This window comes from Zeus faber, assembly GCF_960531495.2.
Source record: "Zeus faber genome assembly, chromosome: 11".
NCBI lineage: Eukaryota > Metazoa > Chordata > Actinopteri > Zeiformes > Zeidae > Zeus > Zeus faber.
The window spans coordinates 7150328-7171706 of NC_137205.1; the positions used below are offsets into that span (position 1 = coordinate 7150328).

The 21379-nt window shown below is 42.1% G+C and overlaps 1 protein-coding gene across 2 annotated transcripts; it reads right to left on the bottom strand.

The window, feature by feature from the left end:
* Positions 1-1064: 1064 nt before the first annotated feature.
* On the bottom strand, positions 1065-21340 carry LOC307237463 (histone acetyltransferase KAT7-like; the record flags this gene model as incomplete). 2 transcript variants are annotated; one of them, XM_080010178.1, is made up of 15 exons in its annotated part: positions 1065-1202; positions 3439-3545; positions 4162-4308; positions 4983-5076; positions 6259-6399; positions 7107-7196; positions 8104-8295; positions 9875-9985; positions 12030-12128; positions 13626-13712; positions 14273-14355; positions 14786-15064; positions 18322-18561; positions 19600-19753; positions 19902-19928. In XM_080010178.1, the coding sequence occupies 15 exons, from the start codon at positions 19926-19928 to the stop codon at positions 1104-1106; spliced, it is 1950 nt and encodes a 649-aa protein (XP_079866304.1). In that variant the 3' UTR covers positions 1065-1103. The 2 variants fall into 2 exon arrangements, with proteins under 2 accessions (XP_079866304.1, XP_079866305.1); XM_080010179.1 differs by lacking the exons at positions 14786-15064; positions 18322-18561; positions 19902-19928 and adding an exon at positions 21200-21340.
* Between the last annotated feature and the right edge of the window lie 39 nt (positions 21341-21379).

Below are 21379 nucleotides of genomic sequence, written 5' to 3' on the forward strand. Positions count from 1 at the left end.
CAAAACGTAACACGCCGCCACCGACGTCATTCCAATTGATTTTTCCTTCCAGTTACAGACTTCAAAACAGTGAGTTGGAGCACCTTAAAATACTGTTATTTTCAAGTTAAATTAACTCAAGCATAACGGAAAAAACGTGAGGAACCAAATTCAAATCAAAATCAGATTTAGGACACAGAAATGCGGGGTTCAATAAAGCATCATCTTATCTTATCTTACCCACTTCTGGCTGCTGACTTCCACTTTCGTTTTGAGGTGGGTTGCCGACCACAACATGGAGGACTACGCTCCGGTTTCTCGTCTTTTGTCTCTTGTCCGGTTTAATCATCGCGGACTGGCCAGTGTCTGCCAAAACACGGGGCCCTCAGTGAGTCAACGCGCCGTCGACCCGTGTTGTGTCGAGTGTTTTGACGACCGAGGGCAGCGCCGCGCCGAGGTCGGAGCGATTGGATTAGCAGGTGGTGGGTGCGCCTGCAAGTAGCAATTAGCCTGGACTTCCTTTTCTTTCTCCCACGACGGAACGCGGGAGGTCAAAAGGGGAACACTGAGATCTAAAAATCTGAATCTTCCTGAATTTGCCCCCCTCTGGGTATCGATAAAAGTGTTATCGATATTATCCATCTTATCTTCCATATAAACTCTTCACTCAAGTGGTTTAGTTATCAAAAAACAAAAAACAAACAAACAAACAGCGCAACAGCGCAATTTACAATTTCAGGAAAGCCTTTTTATATAGTTGAAATAATCACCTTTTTAGTTCAGTCGAATGTTCCATCCGCTTGCAAACCCTTTAAATACTTTTCTCTCTTTTTTTCTCTCTCAATTTGTCTAAATATTTGTATGTCTAAATATAGGTATGTCTCATATATATATATATATATATATGTATATATATATATATATAAAAATTATTAATATTTTTCTTAATCTAAATCTAAAATTCTACATAATTGTTGCCAAACTGAGCAGTAAATACGGGAGTGAAGTGGATACTGGTGTTGGAGACTCAGACCGTTGGAGAGTCAGACTGCAGTGTGTGTGTGTATGTGTTTATGGGGTGGGGTGGAGGGCAAGGAGGGGTCAGTGCGTGCACATATGGAGCTCTAGGTCCCTTTGGGCGGCGTCCATTTTAAGGCGGCGGGGTCGATAGTTTTGCCACTGCCGCGTTTGGTTTCCTTGGCTTTCCAGTCGTCAATGAGGTCCTGGGGATATTTAGGGCACAGTCAAAGAAAAGATAAAACCATTTTATTCATTCATTTATACATTCATTCATTTATTATTTATTTTTTAAATCAGACATCACATCACATCACAGTTTTTGGTTATAGAGAACCACCACCAACCCCCCTCTTTGGAGAACTATTTATCATATTTGGGTCTATAAACAACTGATCACTACTCCAAGAAGGGGAGAATCACCACGGGTGAGAGAAAATAACATAGAAACAAACAACATTTATACAAAAACATGAACACTGGATGACAACATGTATTGAAAAACTGAATTAGGTCCAGGAAAACTGGAACTACAACTGGTCACGTGGCCTCTTCATGTCATAGTTATGGCAGAAAATGAGGGAGGAAAGGAGAGGAATGCAACCAGGTGGGTGCTGGTGTGCACTTGAAGCAGGTGTGTGTGTGTGTGTGTGTGTGTGTGTGTGTGTGTGTGTGTGTGTGTGTGTGTGTGTGTCTGTGTGTGTGTCCAGATGTCCACCAGTGAGTGTACATGACTTATCCCCATTGGTACTGGTGTAGAAGGTCAGTGTTATGTCGCGGCGCCTTCAAGCAGTGGAAGGGGCCCCGAAGCCCCCCGGAACTCCACAACCCCGTGGACACCGCTCGGCTGCAGGAAATCCCCAGTTACCCCGCCCTGCGGCCACAGAAGACCCCCGGGCCCCCAGAGAAGCCAGAGGTCCGTGGAGCAACCCTCACGCCCAGCCCCGAGGAGCATGACCCGGTCCCAGGGAGCACAAGGAGACCCCACACCCCAGGGGCGCATTCATACAACCAACCCCCTGGTTCAGGCACAAGACGCAGCCACCAGCACAGAACCCAAGCCACGGCGTAAGGCACGGACTGCGGGCCCAGAACACGGCCCCACAGCGACAGACCGACACCCTGGCAGGACCCCCACACCCACCCACGCCCTGCACAAGGGGGAGGCCCGCCCCACCGCAGCCGACCAGACACCCTGCCCGGCGTGAGTGCCAAGTGCCCATACACATAGCAACGTGTGCCCAGCGTGGGGCACCTCGATGTTACACCCCCCACACCCCTACAGCAATGCCGTCAGGCCAGCAGGTGTACAGGCCCTCCGCTACCCCCAGCACCCGGGGTACCTGCCGCATATAAGCCGCGCCGCAAAAGCAAAAGGCCAACAGCCGCCCCCCACACCCCAACCCACACCCACAACGGCAAGCAGTCCCCCCAGGGGCCCCGGAAGGCACTCGGCGGAGCTCTCCGCAGCCCCGCCAGGTCGCAGCACATCCCAAGCCACCAGGCGCAAGCCGTCAGGACTCCAGCCAGGCCGGGAGGGGGGGGCCCACCCGACCGCACCCTGGCCAACCACACCCCCACATCGACCCGCCAGCGACCGGCCACCCCGGAAAAACCCCAGTGCTCAATGTGTGCTGTTGGTAATTGCAGTTAAAATTGCCGGGTTGGGGGTGCGAGTCCTTCAGGCAAGTCGAACCTGAATCACTCACACCCCTCCTGTCCCGCAGACCTTGAAAGCCCATTCTGACATTATAGTGTGTTCAAAAACTATAACTATAAGTTCAGATAGTTTTATTTGCAAATGATTTGCGATTCATTGCAAAATATTTTCAAATTTTGAATCAATTGGAACATAACATTTTTATTGTATGAAAATTTTACAAGATAGGAAAAACATTTTTTTATTGTACGTTGCCATTTTAGTTTCTCTTCTAATTAATGTTTAAGGTCTGTTGTATATTGCCACATTTTTCTAATTTCTTTAAAAAATGTATTTCATCTGTTTTTGGCTCATTTTTAGGATTATATTTATTGTTTAGCATTAGGTTTATTGTATATATTGCCATTTTTATTGTTTATTTTTATGGTTTATTGTATATGTACGCATTTTACTATCTTCTAGTTAATTTTTCATTTTATTATATATTGAAGTTATTAGGTCCATTGCATAATGCAATTTCTTTCTAATATCCCTCCGGGGATGAATGAAGTATTGACCTATTTATCTACGGTATCACATATCTATCATCTATCTATCTATCTAAATATGAATTTTCCTATTTTATATTTCTGTTTTTTTTGTACATTTTACATAGTCTGCTCATGCAAAAACTTCTTCAGGCAACATTACAACATTACAGATGACTGTGGAAGAAGACTAATTCCAGGTGCATGTGAATACCTATGGATCCTTCTTGAACTTGTGACATGGGGTTTGGTTACCTGTCTCTTCAGGACAAGGTGCTTTCCCTTCCAGTATTTAAGCATCTGCAGGGACTGGAGTGTGCTGACAATGTCCACTGGGTTCACCGCCGTCTCCTGGCTGATCTCTGTCAAAGCACACAGCACAAGTTAGACAAAAGCAAGCTGTCTACCTGAGCTGTAGAAATAAACTATACATGAGCTAGTCTAAAATGTAGTCGTGAATCTTCCTCATTGGTAGATTTTAAAAACCTAACAGCTAATGAATAAGAACAATTCAGTGGTTTGATCACTCATTTGGAGGTTCTAATTAAAAAGGTTGAATTTTATTTGACCAGGTATGCATTTCCATATAGAAATAAATAATTAACTTATTTATTGGGGGCAGCATTACTCTCGCAATAAACCTCAAATCATTTTCACATTCTCACATTCGCTTGAAAAGACAAAAAAAGTTGAGAATCTTTGTGTTAGCGGAGTGTGGATCTTCTCAGTAATCAACACCACCGGCAACGCCTGTCACCACATGGAATTCCCAAAGGAAATTTCCAACGATAACGTATTCCTTAGGCATTGCCTTGACAATAATAACATGCATAGTAGAGACATGCGTGCTAATTAACACGCTTTTCACCAATTTACCAAAAATGTGCGTCGTGTCTATCACTTCTATATTTATCCCTCTTGTTGACTTTTTGGATGGATGTTTATAGGGCTTTTGTCAACCCAAAGCCCAGTTCTGACCTTTGATGGAGATCTCCTTTCCCTGGAAGTTGTTGAGGTACCGCAGGAGTACCTCCTTCCAGTAGCTGCGGTAGCTGATGAGGCCCAGGTCGGACAGGGGTCTCTCGGGTGAGCCCACCTTCTCCTCCACCTTGGACAGCAGGTAGCCTGGCAATGGAGAACAGACCGGTTGCTCATCTTTTCTTGCTTTCTCTGTTTTTGTTTTTATTCCTGAAATACGCTACTCCCCCACTGAGAACAGTGGGGAGCACAATTCTCACCAGTTTGAGTATGTTAGGAAAAGGTGACCATGGGTGCTCTCACGGACCCCACATTACACATAGTGTTGAAGTAGGTGGACCCCTACACGGGGTCTGATGGCCCTTTGGCCGAAAAAACCCCACAGCAAAAGTGCCCTCTAGGTGCGCCTACAGTAAAGAGAAAGGTGTAAAGTGCCCTCTAGAGTGCCCCTGCGATTATGAAAACAGTGTAAAGTGTCCTCTAGGGTGACCCTATAAGAGAGGAAACGGTGTAAAGGGCCCTTTAGACCTTTGGTTTATCCACTCATCCACAAATGTTTTTTATGTTGTCTGTGACTATTCTAGTAATATTCAAGCCCCCCCACCCAGAACAGTGGGGAGCACAATTCACAGACAAATGGATTTACTACTTTAATTTAACTAACAGTGAGAAGCTACTGTCTCCCTTGGCTCTTAACGGGCTCGAGCCTAGAGGTTAACCTGTTATTTAAATTGAGATAAGTTAAGTTCAAATAAGTAAATTGAAACAGCGAAAAATCCCATTGTTTGGCGAATGTCCGTATATATACCAGTGGTACTCACTGAAGTCGATGAGCATCTTGCCGTAGCCCTGCCTCATGTACTGGGGCATGGTGAGGATACAGGACACGTTGTAGTTGAGGAAAGAGTTCTTCTCCTGCGGAACACAAGCACAAAGGCAACCATTTATTACGTTCAACACATGAACGCATTGCTCAGAATAGAGGTCAAACGGCTGGAAATGACGACAGCAGTGAGGCTCAAGACTTCCAGGGATCCATGAGCCTTTTTCTCACTAAAGTGAAATAACAAATTGAAAAGCTGACATTGGTGTATGCCGCCAAAAAAGAGTGAACATTTAAGATCAGGCCGTGAGAGTAGCCGTTGCTGTCATGTGTATATAAATCTTTCCTCTTGCTTTGCTCATAGTTAGGCGACATGGAAAGAGGAAATAGGTGCGAGTCCACAATGTCCAGAGAAATGCTCTTCTACTATTTCACAGTAAGTGAACGCTTGGATAATGCTATTTATTTAACCTTTAATTTACTAGGTCATCTCTTTTACAGTACAGGAGAGAGCGGGCCAAGGAAGCAGTGGATAATGTTACTGAATACATAAAAACATAACACATAAAAGGAAAGGCAATACAATATATAAAGTTTGTTACAAGCTGACGGGCCACAAAACTAAAAAGATGTTCCGAGAAACTTTGTTTGTACTTTGGGGACTTCCAAAAAATGTAGCTATTTGACCGTAGGCCTTAGATATTATGACATTTATACAAAATAGCTTTATAGGTAGTTTGGGAGTCGACCTAGTATGACCTTATAAATAAACTTGTAAAAAGTATTTTGTCTCCTCAATGCTGAAGATGACCAGCCAACTCTCAAATATAGTATACAGTGATGAGTGAGAGCTTTAGAATTAGCTACAAACCACAGAGCACCAGGGTACAAAGTGTTCAGTGTACGTAGAGAAGCCTTAGGGGCAGACAAATACAAAATATCAACATGATCTAAAACAGGCATAAAAGTACCCGAAACAAGTTGTTTTCTGGCATTAAAGAAAAAACAAGACTTACTGCAAAAATAAAAACCCAGTTGAAGCCTCATCTTTTTCACAAGGACTTCCAGTTCTGAACTCTTGGTGCCAAATCGATTATTTCTCAAAAATGTATTGCAGTGATTGTGGAATTGATGTATAGATGTAATGTAGAATGAAATGCAAGTGTAAAACAAACAAACAAACAAACAACCAACCATTAAAATAGCTCAGAAGTTGTATGTGTGCGATATGGATGACATATCGACAGGAGAAAGCCAGAGGGCTTCCTGCTCACCTTGGAGAAGTAGCCCACCAGGTGACAGCCCGTGTTGTCCGCCTCGGTCATGACATAGAAGAGGAATGGCTCCACGTCGTAGTACAGCGTCTTGTGGTCCAGGAAGAGTTTAGCCAGCAGACACAGGTTCTGGCAGTAGATCTACAGGGAAAATATATATATTAGCCTCGGCTGCAATCACCATGATATTTACTTTACCTTTTTTTTTTTACATTTATGAAGCTTGACATTTGCGCTCCAGCTACGCGTGCATCACAGTCTTTCACGAGGGAACAGCCATGCTTTTTCACAACGCATGAAAGAAATATTTCTGTGTATTCTAATCATTAATCTTTTCTTCTGGGCACATTGTTTGTTTCAAGTCTCGCCAAAGAAAATGCACCCCAAATCAAATCTCACAATTCTCAGGAGGTCTTAAAAGCTGGAGGAGCTGAGAACTAGCACTGACCCCTGTCACATCCGGACAGGGACGCGAACACACATTAAAAAAACAAACAAATAAGGAGGAGGTTTTTTTCTGAACATTGGGGACATTGTGAGGAACATCAATTAAAAAAAAAAAAGTTACAAAAAATAAATTAAAGACATTTTAAAACATTCATGAGTGTTTCCCTGAGGTGTTTTGATTCATTGTGAACTTCAGAGTTAGATCATGAAAATTAAAAGTTAAATCAATGCAAAAGTATATATTAAGCCATTGACAAAGCAGGTAGTCCAGGCCTGCGGTGAGTGTGATTTCACTGTTGTGTGCTCAGTGTGAGAGAAGATAACGTAAGAATTTGTTCTGGCAATAGTTTTTTTGGCCAATATTTATGTTTCGGCAATAGCTGCCCGGCTCGCTCTCTCACCTTGTTTTTTTTGCCGTCCACTTCGAATACAGAGATGTTGGTTTTCCTGTAGATCTCGTCGCCTGGCGGGTGTTTCCACACACACTTGGCCTTGACGCAACACAAATCGATGGTCTCAGTCGATGGACACCATAGTCATGGGAGGGTTTTAATAATGCAATATAGTAAAACAGGGAAGGACCAATATTGGCTGTTCTAGATCTCCAAAAAAAATGCTGTTGAGGTGCTACAGTCCTTGAAAAGTCTATTACAATTCATCCAAACTCTCAAGCACCCAAGGTCCTTGAAATAGACACAATGTTCGGCAAAATAACACATTTAGGAAGATTTTGGCTTTTGATCGAAAGATCCTTTTAGCCTCTACGATTTAGCCTCTTTGTCGCCCATGAAGACACACATTGGCTGATTACTGTTAGGGAATATCTGAAGCACATTTTAGGAAGATCTCATTCTTATTTCTGTCTGTCAGTCAGATCCAGAAACATGTGATGCCACATCTAAATGGACGCAGCCCTAAGTAGTGATAAAGTGGGAAAATGCCTCCCTGGCTTGGAGATAGAAAGGTAATAGTTGTGGAGGAATAGGACTCTTAGAATTATTTATTCCTCAGCAGCTTTGATAAGATTTGAAAAAGTCAGTTCCTTATTGGTTGGAAAATGGCCCTAAATTAATAATAAAAAATTATATATTATATAAAATTAGATTAAATAATGATATATGTGTATATGTGCACACACACACACACACACACACACACACACACACACACACACACACACACACACACACACACACACACACACACACACACACACACACACACACACACACACACACTTTTTTTTTCCTCCATGGTTCCAAGGATATCAATGCAATAAATGTGATTTTAAGAAAACACAACATGTTACACTTTTTATATTTAATGGAATGTGTTCAGAAGCTAACTAACAACCCTGATGAAAAAATGCCAAAGACAATAAAAAGGCCATTTCCTCACCATGTGCCTACGCAGGATGGTCTGGCTCTTCATGTACTTGAGGCAGAACTCGCACATGTAGAGCCTCCCGAGGCGGGCGTACTCCTCGGGGTACGGAGAGTGGTACCACGTGTCCAGCTCGTAGCGGCCGAACACAATGCTCTTTATCATGTTGCCGCCCTCCGACGCCTGGCCTGACAGACGGAGCTTCTCCTGCACACCGGGTGGGGACAGGGACGAGAGAGGCAGGAGGAGAAACGGAGTGGATGAAGGAGAAGAAAAAAATAAGCGTATAAGTAAAAGAGAGGGTTGAGGGTGCTGAGGGTCAAGGTCTCGGTCACTCTGGAGTTTGACCGTGTGCTTGTGAAGTAGGCGGTTGTAGTAGTAGTTTTAGTTATAGTTTTATTTGATGCCTGTATTAAAATGGCGTAAAATGAACAACTAAAGACAATTAAACTGCAATCACAGTGCAATTTGTACTTTGTAATTGTCCAATACAAACATACTTTAATAATCTAGTTAGTACATAATCATAATTCATATTTAAAACGTATACCCTACATACTGATAACAATAATAAATCCTGTGCATAGTATCACATTTTGTACATTATTTATATTTTAATATACCTGACTTTTTCTGTTTTGTACTTGTATTTTTGGGCTATTTGTATACTGTATATTCAACTATTTTAATTTTACCCTCACTTTTTATTCAATTTTATATTCAGGCACAAAGCCTTATTTTAATAATCTATTACAAATGTCTTACTTGCGATGGGGGGGGTGACAGGGTGGAATATTTCATCCTCAAATGGCATATACAGTATGTAAATGTACATGGCAGAATAAGCAGATTCTGATTGTGGTTAATCGTCAGCTACAATGTCATGATTGTGACTTCCCTATTTGATTTAAATGATTGAGTGACAACGGACCAACTCTTCAAACATCTGCACAGAAAACATCAGTTTTGCTGTTGGTCAACATCACTAATTCGCCTCTTCAATTGAGTTACTGCCAAAGTGTATACTACCAGGAACTGTTTATGAGACTGTTAGGGGACTTTATTTAACTCAGGCTCCGAAAAAAATAACAACGTTTTTGTGAAACCCCTCAAAATTTGGACAATACGCAGATATTTGAGCAAGGTGCTCAGTCTTGAATTGTAACAGTTCTACCATCATGGTTCTACACTAAGCCCCATTTGCACATCCCCGCATATGCAAAAAAAAAAAAGAGATGTTCAAACGTGAAAAAAATCTATTCGCACAAATTGAACTTTGATTTGAGAGGGGTGAGTTGTAAAAAATAAAATAAAAACCTACTATGATTTATTTCATTGTTTATCTACTATAATTTGAGAGGGCGCTGTTTCCAGTGATGAGCAAAAATATAGGCCATCCATACAATAAAGTTGTTCTTTAATATGTGAAAATAAAAAACATTTTCATTGCGCTCCTAAATGTCTTTGTGCCCATAACTTTACAAAACAGAAAAGAAAATAGAGAAACCAAAGTCAAACAACAAAACTGAAAGTCATTTGACCAGGACTACCACGGCCGATTCCGAATCCTCGTCTCATCTGTGATCAGGGTAGAGAAGAAAGCTGCAGCAGAAGAAGAAGAAGAAGAAGAAGAAGAAGAAGAAGAAGAAGAAGAAGAAGACGACGACAACTAAACTTCACAGGATGTGAAGGAACAGAGTGTAGAAGAAGAGAGGGGAGGAGGATGAGGAGTAGAGGTGAGGGAAAGAGAGCAGAGAGGAGGCTGGCGATGAGTTCTCTCTCTTACAAGGTCGTCCGAGGCACGTGCCTGGGCTTTCCTGAACAGCTCCAGGTCGTAGTCACTGGTGATGTTCTCCAGCAGCGGCTCGCGGCTCGTCCCGTGATTCTGACGGTGCTCCTGCACGAGGATCATTTCAAATATATGTTACAAAACGACCATTCACAGCCTATTTCTAGGTTCACCTCTCACCCGGTTATCATACACTCAGTCAAAATATGGAATCAGTTAAGAAGGTCCTTCTCCCTTAAGGATCCGTGCCAAGCGGCACCAATTGCAAGAAAACATGTTCATCCCATTGGTGATGGATGAGGCCTTTGCTACCTGGTCTAGAAGGGGTGTGACCTCACTGTCATTATATACTATATTATATATCGACGGCAATGTTGCCTCCTTTGAGCAGCTGGTGCAGAAATGCTACATTCCCAAATTACACTTTTATAGGTACTTGCAGCTCCGGAACTTTGTAGCCTCCAACTCAAATTGCTTTCCATCATGTCCCCCCACCTCTCTTTTAGACTTCATTTTTAACTGTAAGTCACAAAAAGGGCTATAAGCATAATCTATGAACTACTCAACAAATGCAATCAGCAGCCCTGGACCTCGTTAAAAATAAATGGGAAACAGACTAAGGTGAACCAATCTCAGATCAAACTTGGCACAAAATAATAAGAATAATCTTCTACTCTACCATATGTCTCAGGCATGCCGTTTGGCACCGGTCCAAAGTCAGACTTTCTAAGATCAATGCTGACACAGACCCTACGTGTGATTGTTGCAGGCAGGCTCCAGCCACTCTGCTGCACATGTTCTGGACATGCCAAAAACTTAATTTGTTCTGGCAAACCATCTTCGACACCTTCTCTGGGATACTGGGAAGAGCAGTGGAGTAGCCTCCATTCATTGCACTCTGTGGTGTGGCCCTTGTGGACATCCCTCCCACTGAGAGGGAGGTAAGCATGATGGCCTTATGTACTCTCCTGGCCAGGAGACTGATGCTGTTTAAATGGAAAGCTCCTACTCCACCGACATATAGCCATCAGGATCAGGAAAGTGATGTCCCATCTTAAATTGGAGAAGATTAGATACACTGTCAGAGGGTCTACTCTGAAGTTTTATACTATTTGGCAGCCTTTCTTAACCTTTGTGGAGAATATGGAAGCTAACAGCACACCAATGTAAAAAAAAATTTCCCCGTCATTTTACTCTATTTTGTGTTATTTATTTTTCTTCTTTGATGTCTGGCCAAGTATGATGTTCATATGTCTATGGTATCTGGAGGGTGGGGGGTAGGGGATTTTGTTTTAAGTTTATTTTTCTGTTGGTCTTGTTTGGACCTGTGATATAATGTGAAAAATAAAAAAAAACGTTGATAAAAAATATATATATTCTATATATATATATACATACATACACACACACACACACACACATATACACACACACACACACATATACACACACACACACATATATATATATATATATATATATATATATATATATATATATATATATATATATATATATATATATATATATATATATATATATATATATATATATAGGTTACAGCTTTTCCAGATCCAACATTAGCTGACCTGAAAAGCATTGGTTTGTTTTTTGTTGTCTTTTTTTCCCCAGCAGATATTGTTTTGCAAGAACAAGATTTACTCGGACCTCAAGGATATAGTGCTAAACCTAAAAAAGGGAAACTCTCAGTACAATTGGAAATAGGTATGTATATTGTTCCAAAAACCGGGTTCATTCTGGCACTACAAAATGAAATTCAATGACTTTCAAATACTTTAAGGACTATTTTTTTTTTTTTTTCCATCTTCGAAGACTTATATAACATAACGCCATTCAATGATGGCGTTTTTAATCAAGGACTTTTCAAGCACTTTTCATAGGCTATTTTCAAGGTAGCTACTGAACAGCGCCCCCTGGAAAATGGGGGGGACTCACGGTCTTGCTGAAGCACACCTCAAGGCAGGCGGATGTTGTTGTTGTGTGACTTGGTTGATTTATGAAGTTGATGGGGGGTTGTGATTTGAAATCCGAAAATAAAATCCTGTTCCTGTTTATGTATCCACTATATTGCTTATGAGACACATACACCACATACACACGCACAAACAAGCACACCTATGTCGCGCCTCACCATGTACTTCTCCTTTTGCTCCTTATTGAGGCCAGAGTTCCGCTTCCTTCTCAGTTCTGTCACCTTCTCCTTGTAACGCAAATGACGTTCCGTAGGGGCCTGGGACCGTCACATGGATGAAACACACACACACACACACACACACACACACACACACACACACACACACACACACACACACACACACACACACACACACACACACACAGACACACACACACACACACACACACACAAGTTCATTGCAGATGGAGCTAGCATTCTCTGCAGGAGTGTGTGTAATGTGCAGTATTTTTATGTGGATGTGTCATTAAGGTGACACAAAGACTTGATGATGATGATGATGATGATGATGATGATGATGATGATGATGATAATGATAATAATAATAATTTAAACGTTATCCATCTAATACCAGCCGGGCTGCGCTGAGGAGTCCTAGAGCAAGGCACCGAAGCCCCCTATGCCAGTGTTTCTCAAACTAGGGGAGTGGCTCTGCAAGTATTTCCTGAGTAAGGAATAGTTCTTTTTCAAAAGCCGCAAAGTTTTGATAATAACACCTCAGTGGTTCTCACGTTAAAGGTTAGGCTCCTGATATGCAAATCATACATTTTTACTTATTTTACCTGTATGTTGCATTCACACACACTAGTTTTACTACTCGTTGTATCATATTTAAGAGGTCCATGAAAAGCAGTCCTACACGAGAAGAGGTTTGAGAAGTTGTTGTTGGGAAGTTTTTTTTGTTTTGTTTATTTATTTATTTATTTTTATGTCAGTTTATGTGCATTTCCGTGGGGGACTGAATGCAAGAGTTTTTTTTCCTGTCAACCAGGTCTGTATAAATTGCGTTTTGGGGTGGTTGCAATATTCATTGGGCATCTTGGATGATATCTGATTCTTTTAATTCTAACTCAGAGTCCAAGGCTGGTTCGTCCAAATTCGATGACACGGCAATATGAAAATACATGTTTTCCCAAATATAATTCAGACCTATAGTGTATTTCACACCTTATATTGTGTATGATTGGGTCAATGACATTTTTTGTGTCAATTGTCATTAAAATAAACTAGATGTGAAGACACATGTAAAATAGGAAAATATCTGTATGAAGTACGTTTAATTTTAAACCATTTTCACATTTTTTAAGTTCCTTCATTTTGGGAGTTTTGTGGCTTAAAAGTCTGAAAAGGTTCAGCAGTGCAGCCGTGCTTTAGACAGTGAAAAGGCCTACAAGGCTTTGTTTATGGTTGTACAACCTGACATTTTTAACAATCTATGTCAGAAATCGAAACAAGAAAGTCTTTCAACTTAATAGACATACGTGAATAAACATGAGTAACTATTTTTTTTTTATATTAAAAAAATTATATAAAAATATAAAATATATATAAAAAACAAAATTACTCCCCCTCAAAAACCTTATTTGTCATTTACCCAAATACAGATTGTAACATCAAATTTAAACTGCTCAATTGTGCATCAAGACATGACGATATGATATTTTAATATGAATCCATCGCTCAGAAGTAGATTGTGTAATATGCAAGGACGATATGGGATATGTGACGATACGTGTGCAGCATTGTAGCAACCTGGTTCCGCGTGGAGTGTCTGTTCTCGTCCTGGCGGTGGGACAGCGTCCTCTCCTCAGTCTGTTTGTCGCGCGTGGATGCCTTGCCCTGGGAAGATGACAACACTGGCAACACCTTTAATACTCTCCGACAGGTGAGAGGTAAACACACACACATGCATGCACACACAGGCACACACAGGCACACACAGGCACACACAGGCACACACAGGCACACACAGGCACACGTACAACTGGCAGACAGCTGTCATGGTCTCGCAGGCCCGGTTACATGTGTTTCAGACATCTCTATGCTGTTTGTGATTTGTGTTTTACAGATTGTTTTGTTGGGAAGAGCCGAGTCTGAAAAACAGACTGAAGAAAAGAAAAAACAACAACTATAACTTGGAATACAACTTGTTGCGTAATAAGGTTGTTGGTGTCTTCATGTTAGGTTCTGTGATGAAAACCGACAATGTTAACAAGTGATGTTTGATAGCTGGAAGACATCAACAAGGAAAATGTATCTATTCATTAAAATTTGCATTAACTAAGCTCTGTTTTACTTTTGTTAATAAGGACATTATGTGTGTGTGTGTGTGTGTGTGTGTGTGTGTGTGTGTCATTGCCTGTGAATCTACTGATGCAACACTAATTGTTTGCGTGTACCTTGCATTCGTCTGCGGAGAGGTTGTGGTAGAGGGGGCAGCCTGAGATGGAGAAATGTCGCTCATGCCTGCCTGTTAGATGGCCTGAGAGAGGGAGAGAGAGGAGAGAGAGAGAGTATGAAAAAACGTTTTATCATCAAATAAGGACACCATGGACATCAACAGGCAAAGAGGCAGGTGCTCGGGCACCGTCCTATTGTGCCTGTTTCCAAGCATTTGGGATTCATAAAGGGATTAATAAAGTATACCAAAAAAGATGAAACAATTCAAAATTGTTTTTGTCACTAAAAGGAATTCTTAAAACTAGAATTTCAACTTTTAAAATGTATATTTATCTTAATTTGTTGTGTAGCATAGATATAGGTGGTGTAGATATAGTGGTATTCTGGTGGAATTCTACTATGCACATGATGTTAACATGTTTTCAGTCGGTGTACAATTTATTGGATGTAAATTGTGACGGCCAATGAGTTTCAGCACCTCTACAAATGTCGTCGTCATGGTAATAACTCACCCAGAGAGTTGCAGCCCGGTGTGGGACACTTCATGTTGAAGTTGTAGCTCTCGTGGAAGCGCCGCCGCTTGGGCCTGTGGGAGAGATCGTGGGCTGCCGCCTCCCGGAGCGACAGCTCTTTGGCCAGCCGTTCGTCCTCCTCCTGGGAGACGGCCGCGGCCGCAGTGTCGTTGCCAGGGGAGACCAGCTCGTTGCCTGGGCTGGAGGCCTCGAGGTCCGACTCCGAGGAGGGGGCGTTGCCCGTGGGGGTGCGCGGCAGGGTCTCCTCCGGCTTCGAGTCTGAGGAGTCGATTTAAAAGAGAAGAGGTCTGCGAGTTCGACTGTGCCCATGACTCCTTATCGAAACTGACACAGATTCACAAACCCACTGTGAATCATTGACATGTCATCATCTTTTTGTGGGAAAAGTGTCATTTATATCAGTGTATATATGATACTCACAAAAAGTTAGGGATATTCGGCTTTCGGGTGAAATTTCAGGATGAACCTAAAATGCACTATAATTTGACCTTCTCTAAACTTCTGAATGCACATGTCCAACTGTTCAATGTTTCAGTACTTTTTGCACAACTTGCTGTTCCCTAACAAGGAGCTGAACGGCAAAATTCACAACAGGTGTTTGATCCATGAATCGACCAATACATTTCCTGGTTCAATTAGAATTGGTATTTAAACAGTCCTCTTCATCATGCTGTTCACATTTTGACATCATGAGACCAAGACGACACCTAACAACTGATCAACAGGACCTCGCCATTGTGAGGCTTCAAACAGGATGTTCTCAGAGGAAAGTGGCCACTGAGCTTAGAGTGTCACAGAGTGTCATCAGCAGGTTCCAACAGAGATACAGAGACTGGAAGAGTCACAGAAAGGCATAGAAGTGGACGTCCTTTGGCCACATCACACACTGATGAGCGCTTCATTGTGAACAGTGCCCTGCGGAACCGGATGATGAATGCCACTCAACTCCAGACACATTTAAGGGAGGTGAGAGGCACCCAAGTGTCACGTCAGACCATTCGAAACCGTTTACATCAGCGTGGTCTGCGTGCTAGACGACCTGCAAGGATACCTGACCACACCACCAGGCACAGGCATGGGACCAGTGGGCCTCAGTGCTGTTCTCTGATGAAAGTTGATTCACGTTGAGCAGAAAAGATGGCCGCCAACGATGTTTGAGACGTCAAGGAGAGCGCTAAGCATCAGCCACTGTTGTCACCAGACGAGCCTTTGGTGGTGGTGGTGTTACAGTGTGGGCAGGTGTGTCTAGTCAATACAGAACTGCCCTACACTTTGTGAATGGTACAGTGACAAGCCCATACTACCTGAATAACATCATTAATCCAGTCATTGTGCCCCTGCATGAACAACACAGGCCTCATTTCATCTTCATGGACAACAATGCTCCAGCTCATCGAGGTGGCATCATTAGGGAACGGCTGCTGGAGACTGGGGTACCTCAAATGGAGTGGCCTGTTCCTTCTCCAGACCTAAATCCCATAGAAAACCTATGGGATCAGCTGAGTCGCTGTGTAGAGGCTCGTAACTCTGTACCCCAGAACCTCAATGACCTGAGGGCCGCCCTTCAAGAAGAGTGGGGGGCCATGCCTCAGCAGACAATAAGTCGACTTTGAACAGCATGAGACGTCGTTGTCAAGCTGTAATTGATGCTCAAGGGCACATGACAAGTTATTGAGACATTGACATTTTTTGTTGTGGTTTACCCACCACTGTTGTTGGCTTTTGTTTCAATAAATTGTTGAGATGAGGAAATCACCATTGCATGTTTCTACTTAAATGCCCTACTTTCATGATATAATATCACTGTAGAGTGAACTTTTTACATTTTCCATAAATTTCACCCGAAAGCCAAATATCCCTAACTTTATGTGAGTAGTGTATGTATGTATGTATGTATGTATGTATGTATGTATGTATATATGTAAGTATGTATGTATGTATGTATTAGGCCTGCAGATATTCCTCTATAACCTCAATTGAATTTGTATGCTTTATTATTTTTAATATTGAAATATATTCCGATTTTGACTCCTAATTGAAACTGATAATATTTCACAAACCCACTTTGATCCTTAATGATCATCTTTTGTGGGAAAAGTGTAATTTATATCGGTGTATATATATATATATATATATATATATATATGTATGTATGTATATATGTATGTATGTATGTATGTATGTATGTATGTATTTATTAGGCCTGCAGATATTCCTCTATAACCCACTGTGATCCATTATGATCATCTTTTTGTGGGAAAAGTGTCATTTATATTAGTGTTTGTTCAAATGGAAATACCTATGTATGTATGTACACTATGTATGTATGTATGCATGCCTGCATGTACATACAGTACATAAGGGCACGATTGTCAAATGTTGGAAAGTTATTTTACTTCATAACGGCAGCTACTTTACTACAGGAAAAAAAACTGCACCCCTACTGGCCCATTAAAAGGTCATTGAAATTAGCAACCAGTAAGTTAGAAACTGGCAATCCTGAAACCGATGAGGCACTTTTGCTGCCACGTGTCTATGCATGACTTTTTGATTGTTAAGCTCATTTAAAACATCAGCAGGGGCGCAAAACCTGGTATTAAGAAGAGGGATAAATTCGAGATCTAGAAGTGACGACAAAAAGAGGCCTACGGAAACAGCGTATGTAACAACTCTGAGAGGAAATTCAGTTGATGATAAATGATCCCACACACTCTGCCAGCAGCTGCTTCCGGCAAAAATACAAAATAAACGTTCTATAACTTTAAACATCACAGCAGTAGCTGTTACAGTCAGGAATGCAGGCGTGTGGCTGTAAGGTTGTTTCGTTTGTACCTACAGACTATATGGTAACACCTCAAAGTAGTGAGAGTGATGCTCTACCCTCCCTTTACAACTGATGACAATGCACTATTAAAGAATATATATAACGTAACAAGTATACTTTTATGAATTACCTCGGATTTCTGATGAAATATACAATGAAGACATATTGTGTCCGATGCAAAGAAACTGTGAGATCCAATATACAATATAAGTAATATCCAATACGGAAGATAGACCTTTAAATGATACTGTATAATATAGAATGTTGAACTATAAACCGCATTCTGGAATTATGTAATTCCCAAGTGTTATCTTATCTGGCCTTATCTTAAATAGTTCCAATAGCTCCAGGGGACCTGAAAGTGATTTTTTTAAGGGACTTGTTTTTCTCCAGAAAAATAGGGAATGTGTTTGTTAAACCCTATATCCTGTTATTATCCCTGAGGGGATATAGAAGGTATAGAGTTTCATCTTAAATACAAGGACAAGGTAGGATTTAGGGTTTTATCTTAAATGCAAGCTATGATGAACGTTTGTATATGTATGTGAGAAATAAATCTCTGGAATCTTGATCCCGTCCTTTAGGGGTTAGGGTATAGTAAATCTTTAACCCTTTCTATGGAATTATGTTTAATTTACATGCTTGTATATAACTTCCTGTGAGTGGGTTTGTAACAGAAAACCTCTCTCACCGTTGACTTCAGTATCAGAGCCGGATGACTTGCTCTGGCGGAGCGGGTACTTTTTAGCGGCGGCGTTTGTGGCCCCCTGCTGGCTGCGAGTGACCCTGCGCCCGGAAGAGAACACTGACGCTGCTGCCGCTGCTGCTGCCGCCGCCCCTGCCGCCGCCGCTGCTCCTGCTGCTGTTGAATCTACCTCCTCCTCTTGACCCAGGGTTGTAGAGGGACTGCTTTGTATGGGACTGCAGTTATCTAAGACATGATAGAGAGAGAATAGAATAGAATAGAATAGAATAGAATAGAATAGAATACTTAAACCAGGTGGACTGATGTTGATGTCTAATAACACTCAAAGCAATAACACAAATCCAACATGCATGCAACGCATTGAAGTAGTAGAAGTAGATATTGAAGATGGATACAAAGAAATGAAAACAGCCCTACCTTTTGTGTGCAAGTGTGACGGAAAGCATAAACCAGTCAGTAACAAGGGCACTTACTTGTTGTGTTATGTCCTTGATGATGAGGATACAGATAGGGACACTAATCCCAGTGTGTATTAGCACGGTGGGGCGCTGGACACTGTCATTTATTGTCACTAACTAAGTCGCTGCGCGAGCCGCCAAAACAAAACGAAGAGAGGATAGCGAGCAACCGCCGGCCAGTAATAAAAGTAAAGGAAGCGGTGTCAGTACCTCATTTCTCTGTGGCAAATCCTCTCTGGCAGCCCGAGCCTAAACGGGTCACATCAGAGAGGGGGAGGGTCGGCCTGTCTGAACCATTCATGCTTTATGACTGCCCATATACAATGGCTGCTGTTGAAATGAGGGGTTTAGCCTCCCCATGGTGCCTTTTCTACGCCTGCCAACAGACATACAGATAAACACAGCGAACTGGACGATTGTTTATTACGGCGTCTAATCTGAATGTGTTGGTAAACAATGAAAGTATCTCATCAAGGATACATTTAGTCCCGTTGACAGTCCAAGTTGGGGTGCACAAAGGATGACTGTACAGTATACAGATATATATAGTCATATATACAGTACACAATATATCTAGTCATTGGGTCAACTTAAAAAAGGAAACATTCAATCTGTATAACATATACTATTTATGTTTTCTCAGTTTAAAATGTACATCTTAGTTTAAGAAACCTAATATTATCTAAAAAAAGTGGAGAAGCTTAATACATGCTCCAGAGTTAGGGGGAGGGGGTCCCATGAACCAGTGATGGTCATGACGGTTCGCAGAATGTTAAGACAAAGTTGAATGAGCGGACATTGATACCTTGTTGTGAGCTTTGACTGAGCCGCAGTGACGCGCGGGTGAGCCGCGTGTTCCTCTGCCTGTGCGCGTGCTCGTGCTCGGGCGTCTCCGTGGGCTCGAGGTCGGCGGAGAAATCCGAGTCCTCTGTGCCGTCGGAGCTGCTGCCCGCTGTCCTCTGGAAACACAGCCAATCACAGTTTATTTCTTTTACCCTCTATTGGCTCATTCAATCCGATTGCCGGGTGGAATTCATATATACTGTACTATACTCTACACTGTGATCTGATGGAAAAAGTCAAGCAATGCTGTTTTGTTTTTTTTACCGACGGATAATCCAGTAAGGATCCCATCGTGGTGGAGGAGTGGAATTCCCCATGCATAGACCCCTTGAGAAGCACGGACCCCCCTCCCCCCCTGCCCCCCTGCCCCGCAATAAAGGACACTTTTCCCGGCGAAGATGGAATGGAGCGGCAGCTGCCGGGGATATCAGTTCGGGAAGCAGTCCGAATAAAGCGAGATTTGTATATCCAACCTCCAACTTTTGATCAATAGGTTTCAATAAATCTAAAGTCGACAAACACGGGAGACAGAAGGGACGGTTGTTCACCTTAATGCTCCATTTAAAAAAATGTCCGGACTGGACCCGGGCCGCCTAGATCTTGACTCCCAAACGGAGTGACGGTAGCTCAGGAGGTAGAGCTGGTCATCTAGTAATCTAAAGGTTGCTGGTTCCTGCTAGCACGCTGTAGTGTTCTTGAGCAAGACACTTGGCTCCCGGTGGCTGCGTCCATCGGCATTTGAATAATTGTAAGTAGCTTTGGATATAAGCGTCTGCTAAATGACTAAATGTTGTGTAATTAGTGGGTTGATACAGACAACATAAGCGAAAAGGAGCGTGCGTGTGTGTGTGTGTGTGTGTGGGCGCGGTGTGTTACTACTTCATCTTTTTATGATCGTATTTAAGACAATTTATATTTTTATATTACTATCATACTAATACGACTTTGGAGTGGGGATTAATTATCGATTCACTAAACTACGGGTTTCCTAGACGGACCTATCACTATTTATTGCTGGGGTACGACGGGTCCTTTGAATGCGTCAAATCACATACGAAAGTGGGCGTGGTTTAATGACGCAGAGCCAATGGGGGCGCTGCTTGATTTGACAGTGTCCAATCAGAGGGATGTTGTGGTGTGTGCGCTTCCCCGACTCAATGAACGTTTCTCATTATCTTACTAGGGAATCTCATCAGGAACGCAATGCTCAGCGTCTCCATGTTAGTAATCCACAGAAAAGAAACACTTCCTTGCAGAAATTGCCTACATTAGCCCTCTGCAATGTCACTACATAGCAACGCATTTTGCAACTTGAAACTGGTTTCGTTAGCTTGCTCACCTAAATAATACCGGTAACTCCGTTTTTGCCCCCCTGTGTCCGATGAGGTACAATAAACAACAAATGGCAGCTTGAAATATTAGAGAACGATTCAAGTGGTGCATTTATATATTGCAATGTTTCTTATCCGAACCTAATATTAGCTTCTATTTGCTTTGATGTTATGTTGTTGTATCCGTCATACTTACATTCTTCACGCAGCTTAAATAATAACTTGCCTTACCTTTCTCCTGGGCATTTCTGGTTGCGTGGTGGGGCGGGGTCAGACGCGCCCTCTTCCCCGCTGTAGAAAAACGTCAACGCAAACAATGCACAATAACGGAGATTACAAAAAGTAGGACTTAAAACGGGCCAGCTCGGGTTAAAAAAGGAGCAACAATTTCTCCGCACTTCCTAGTGTTTA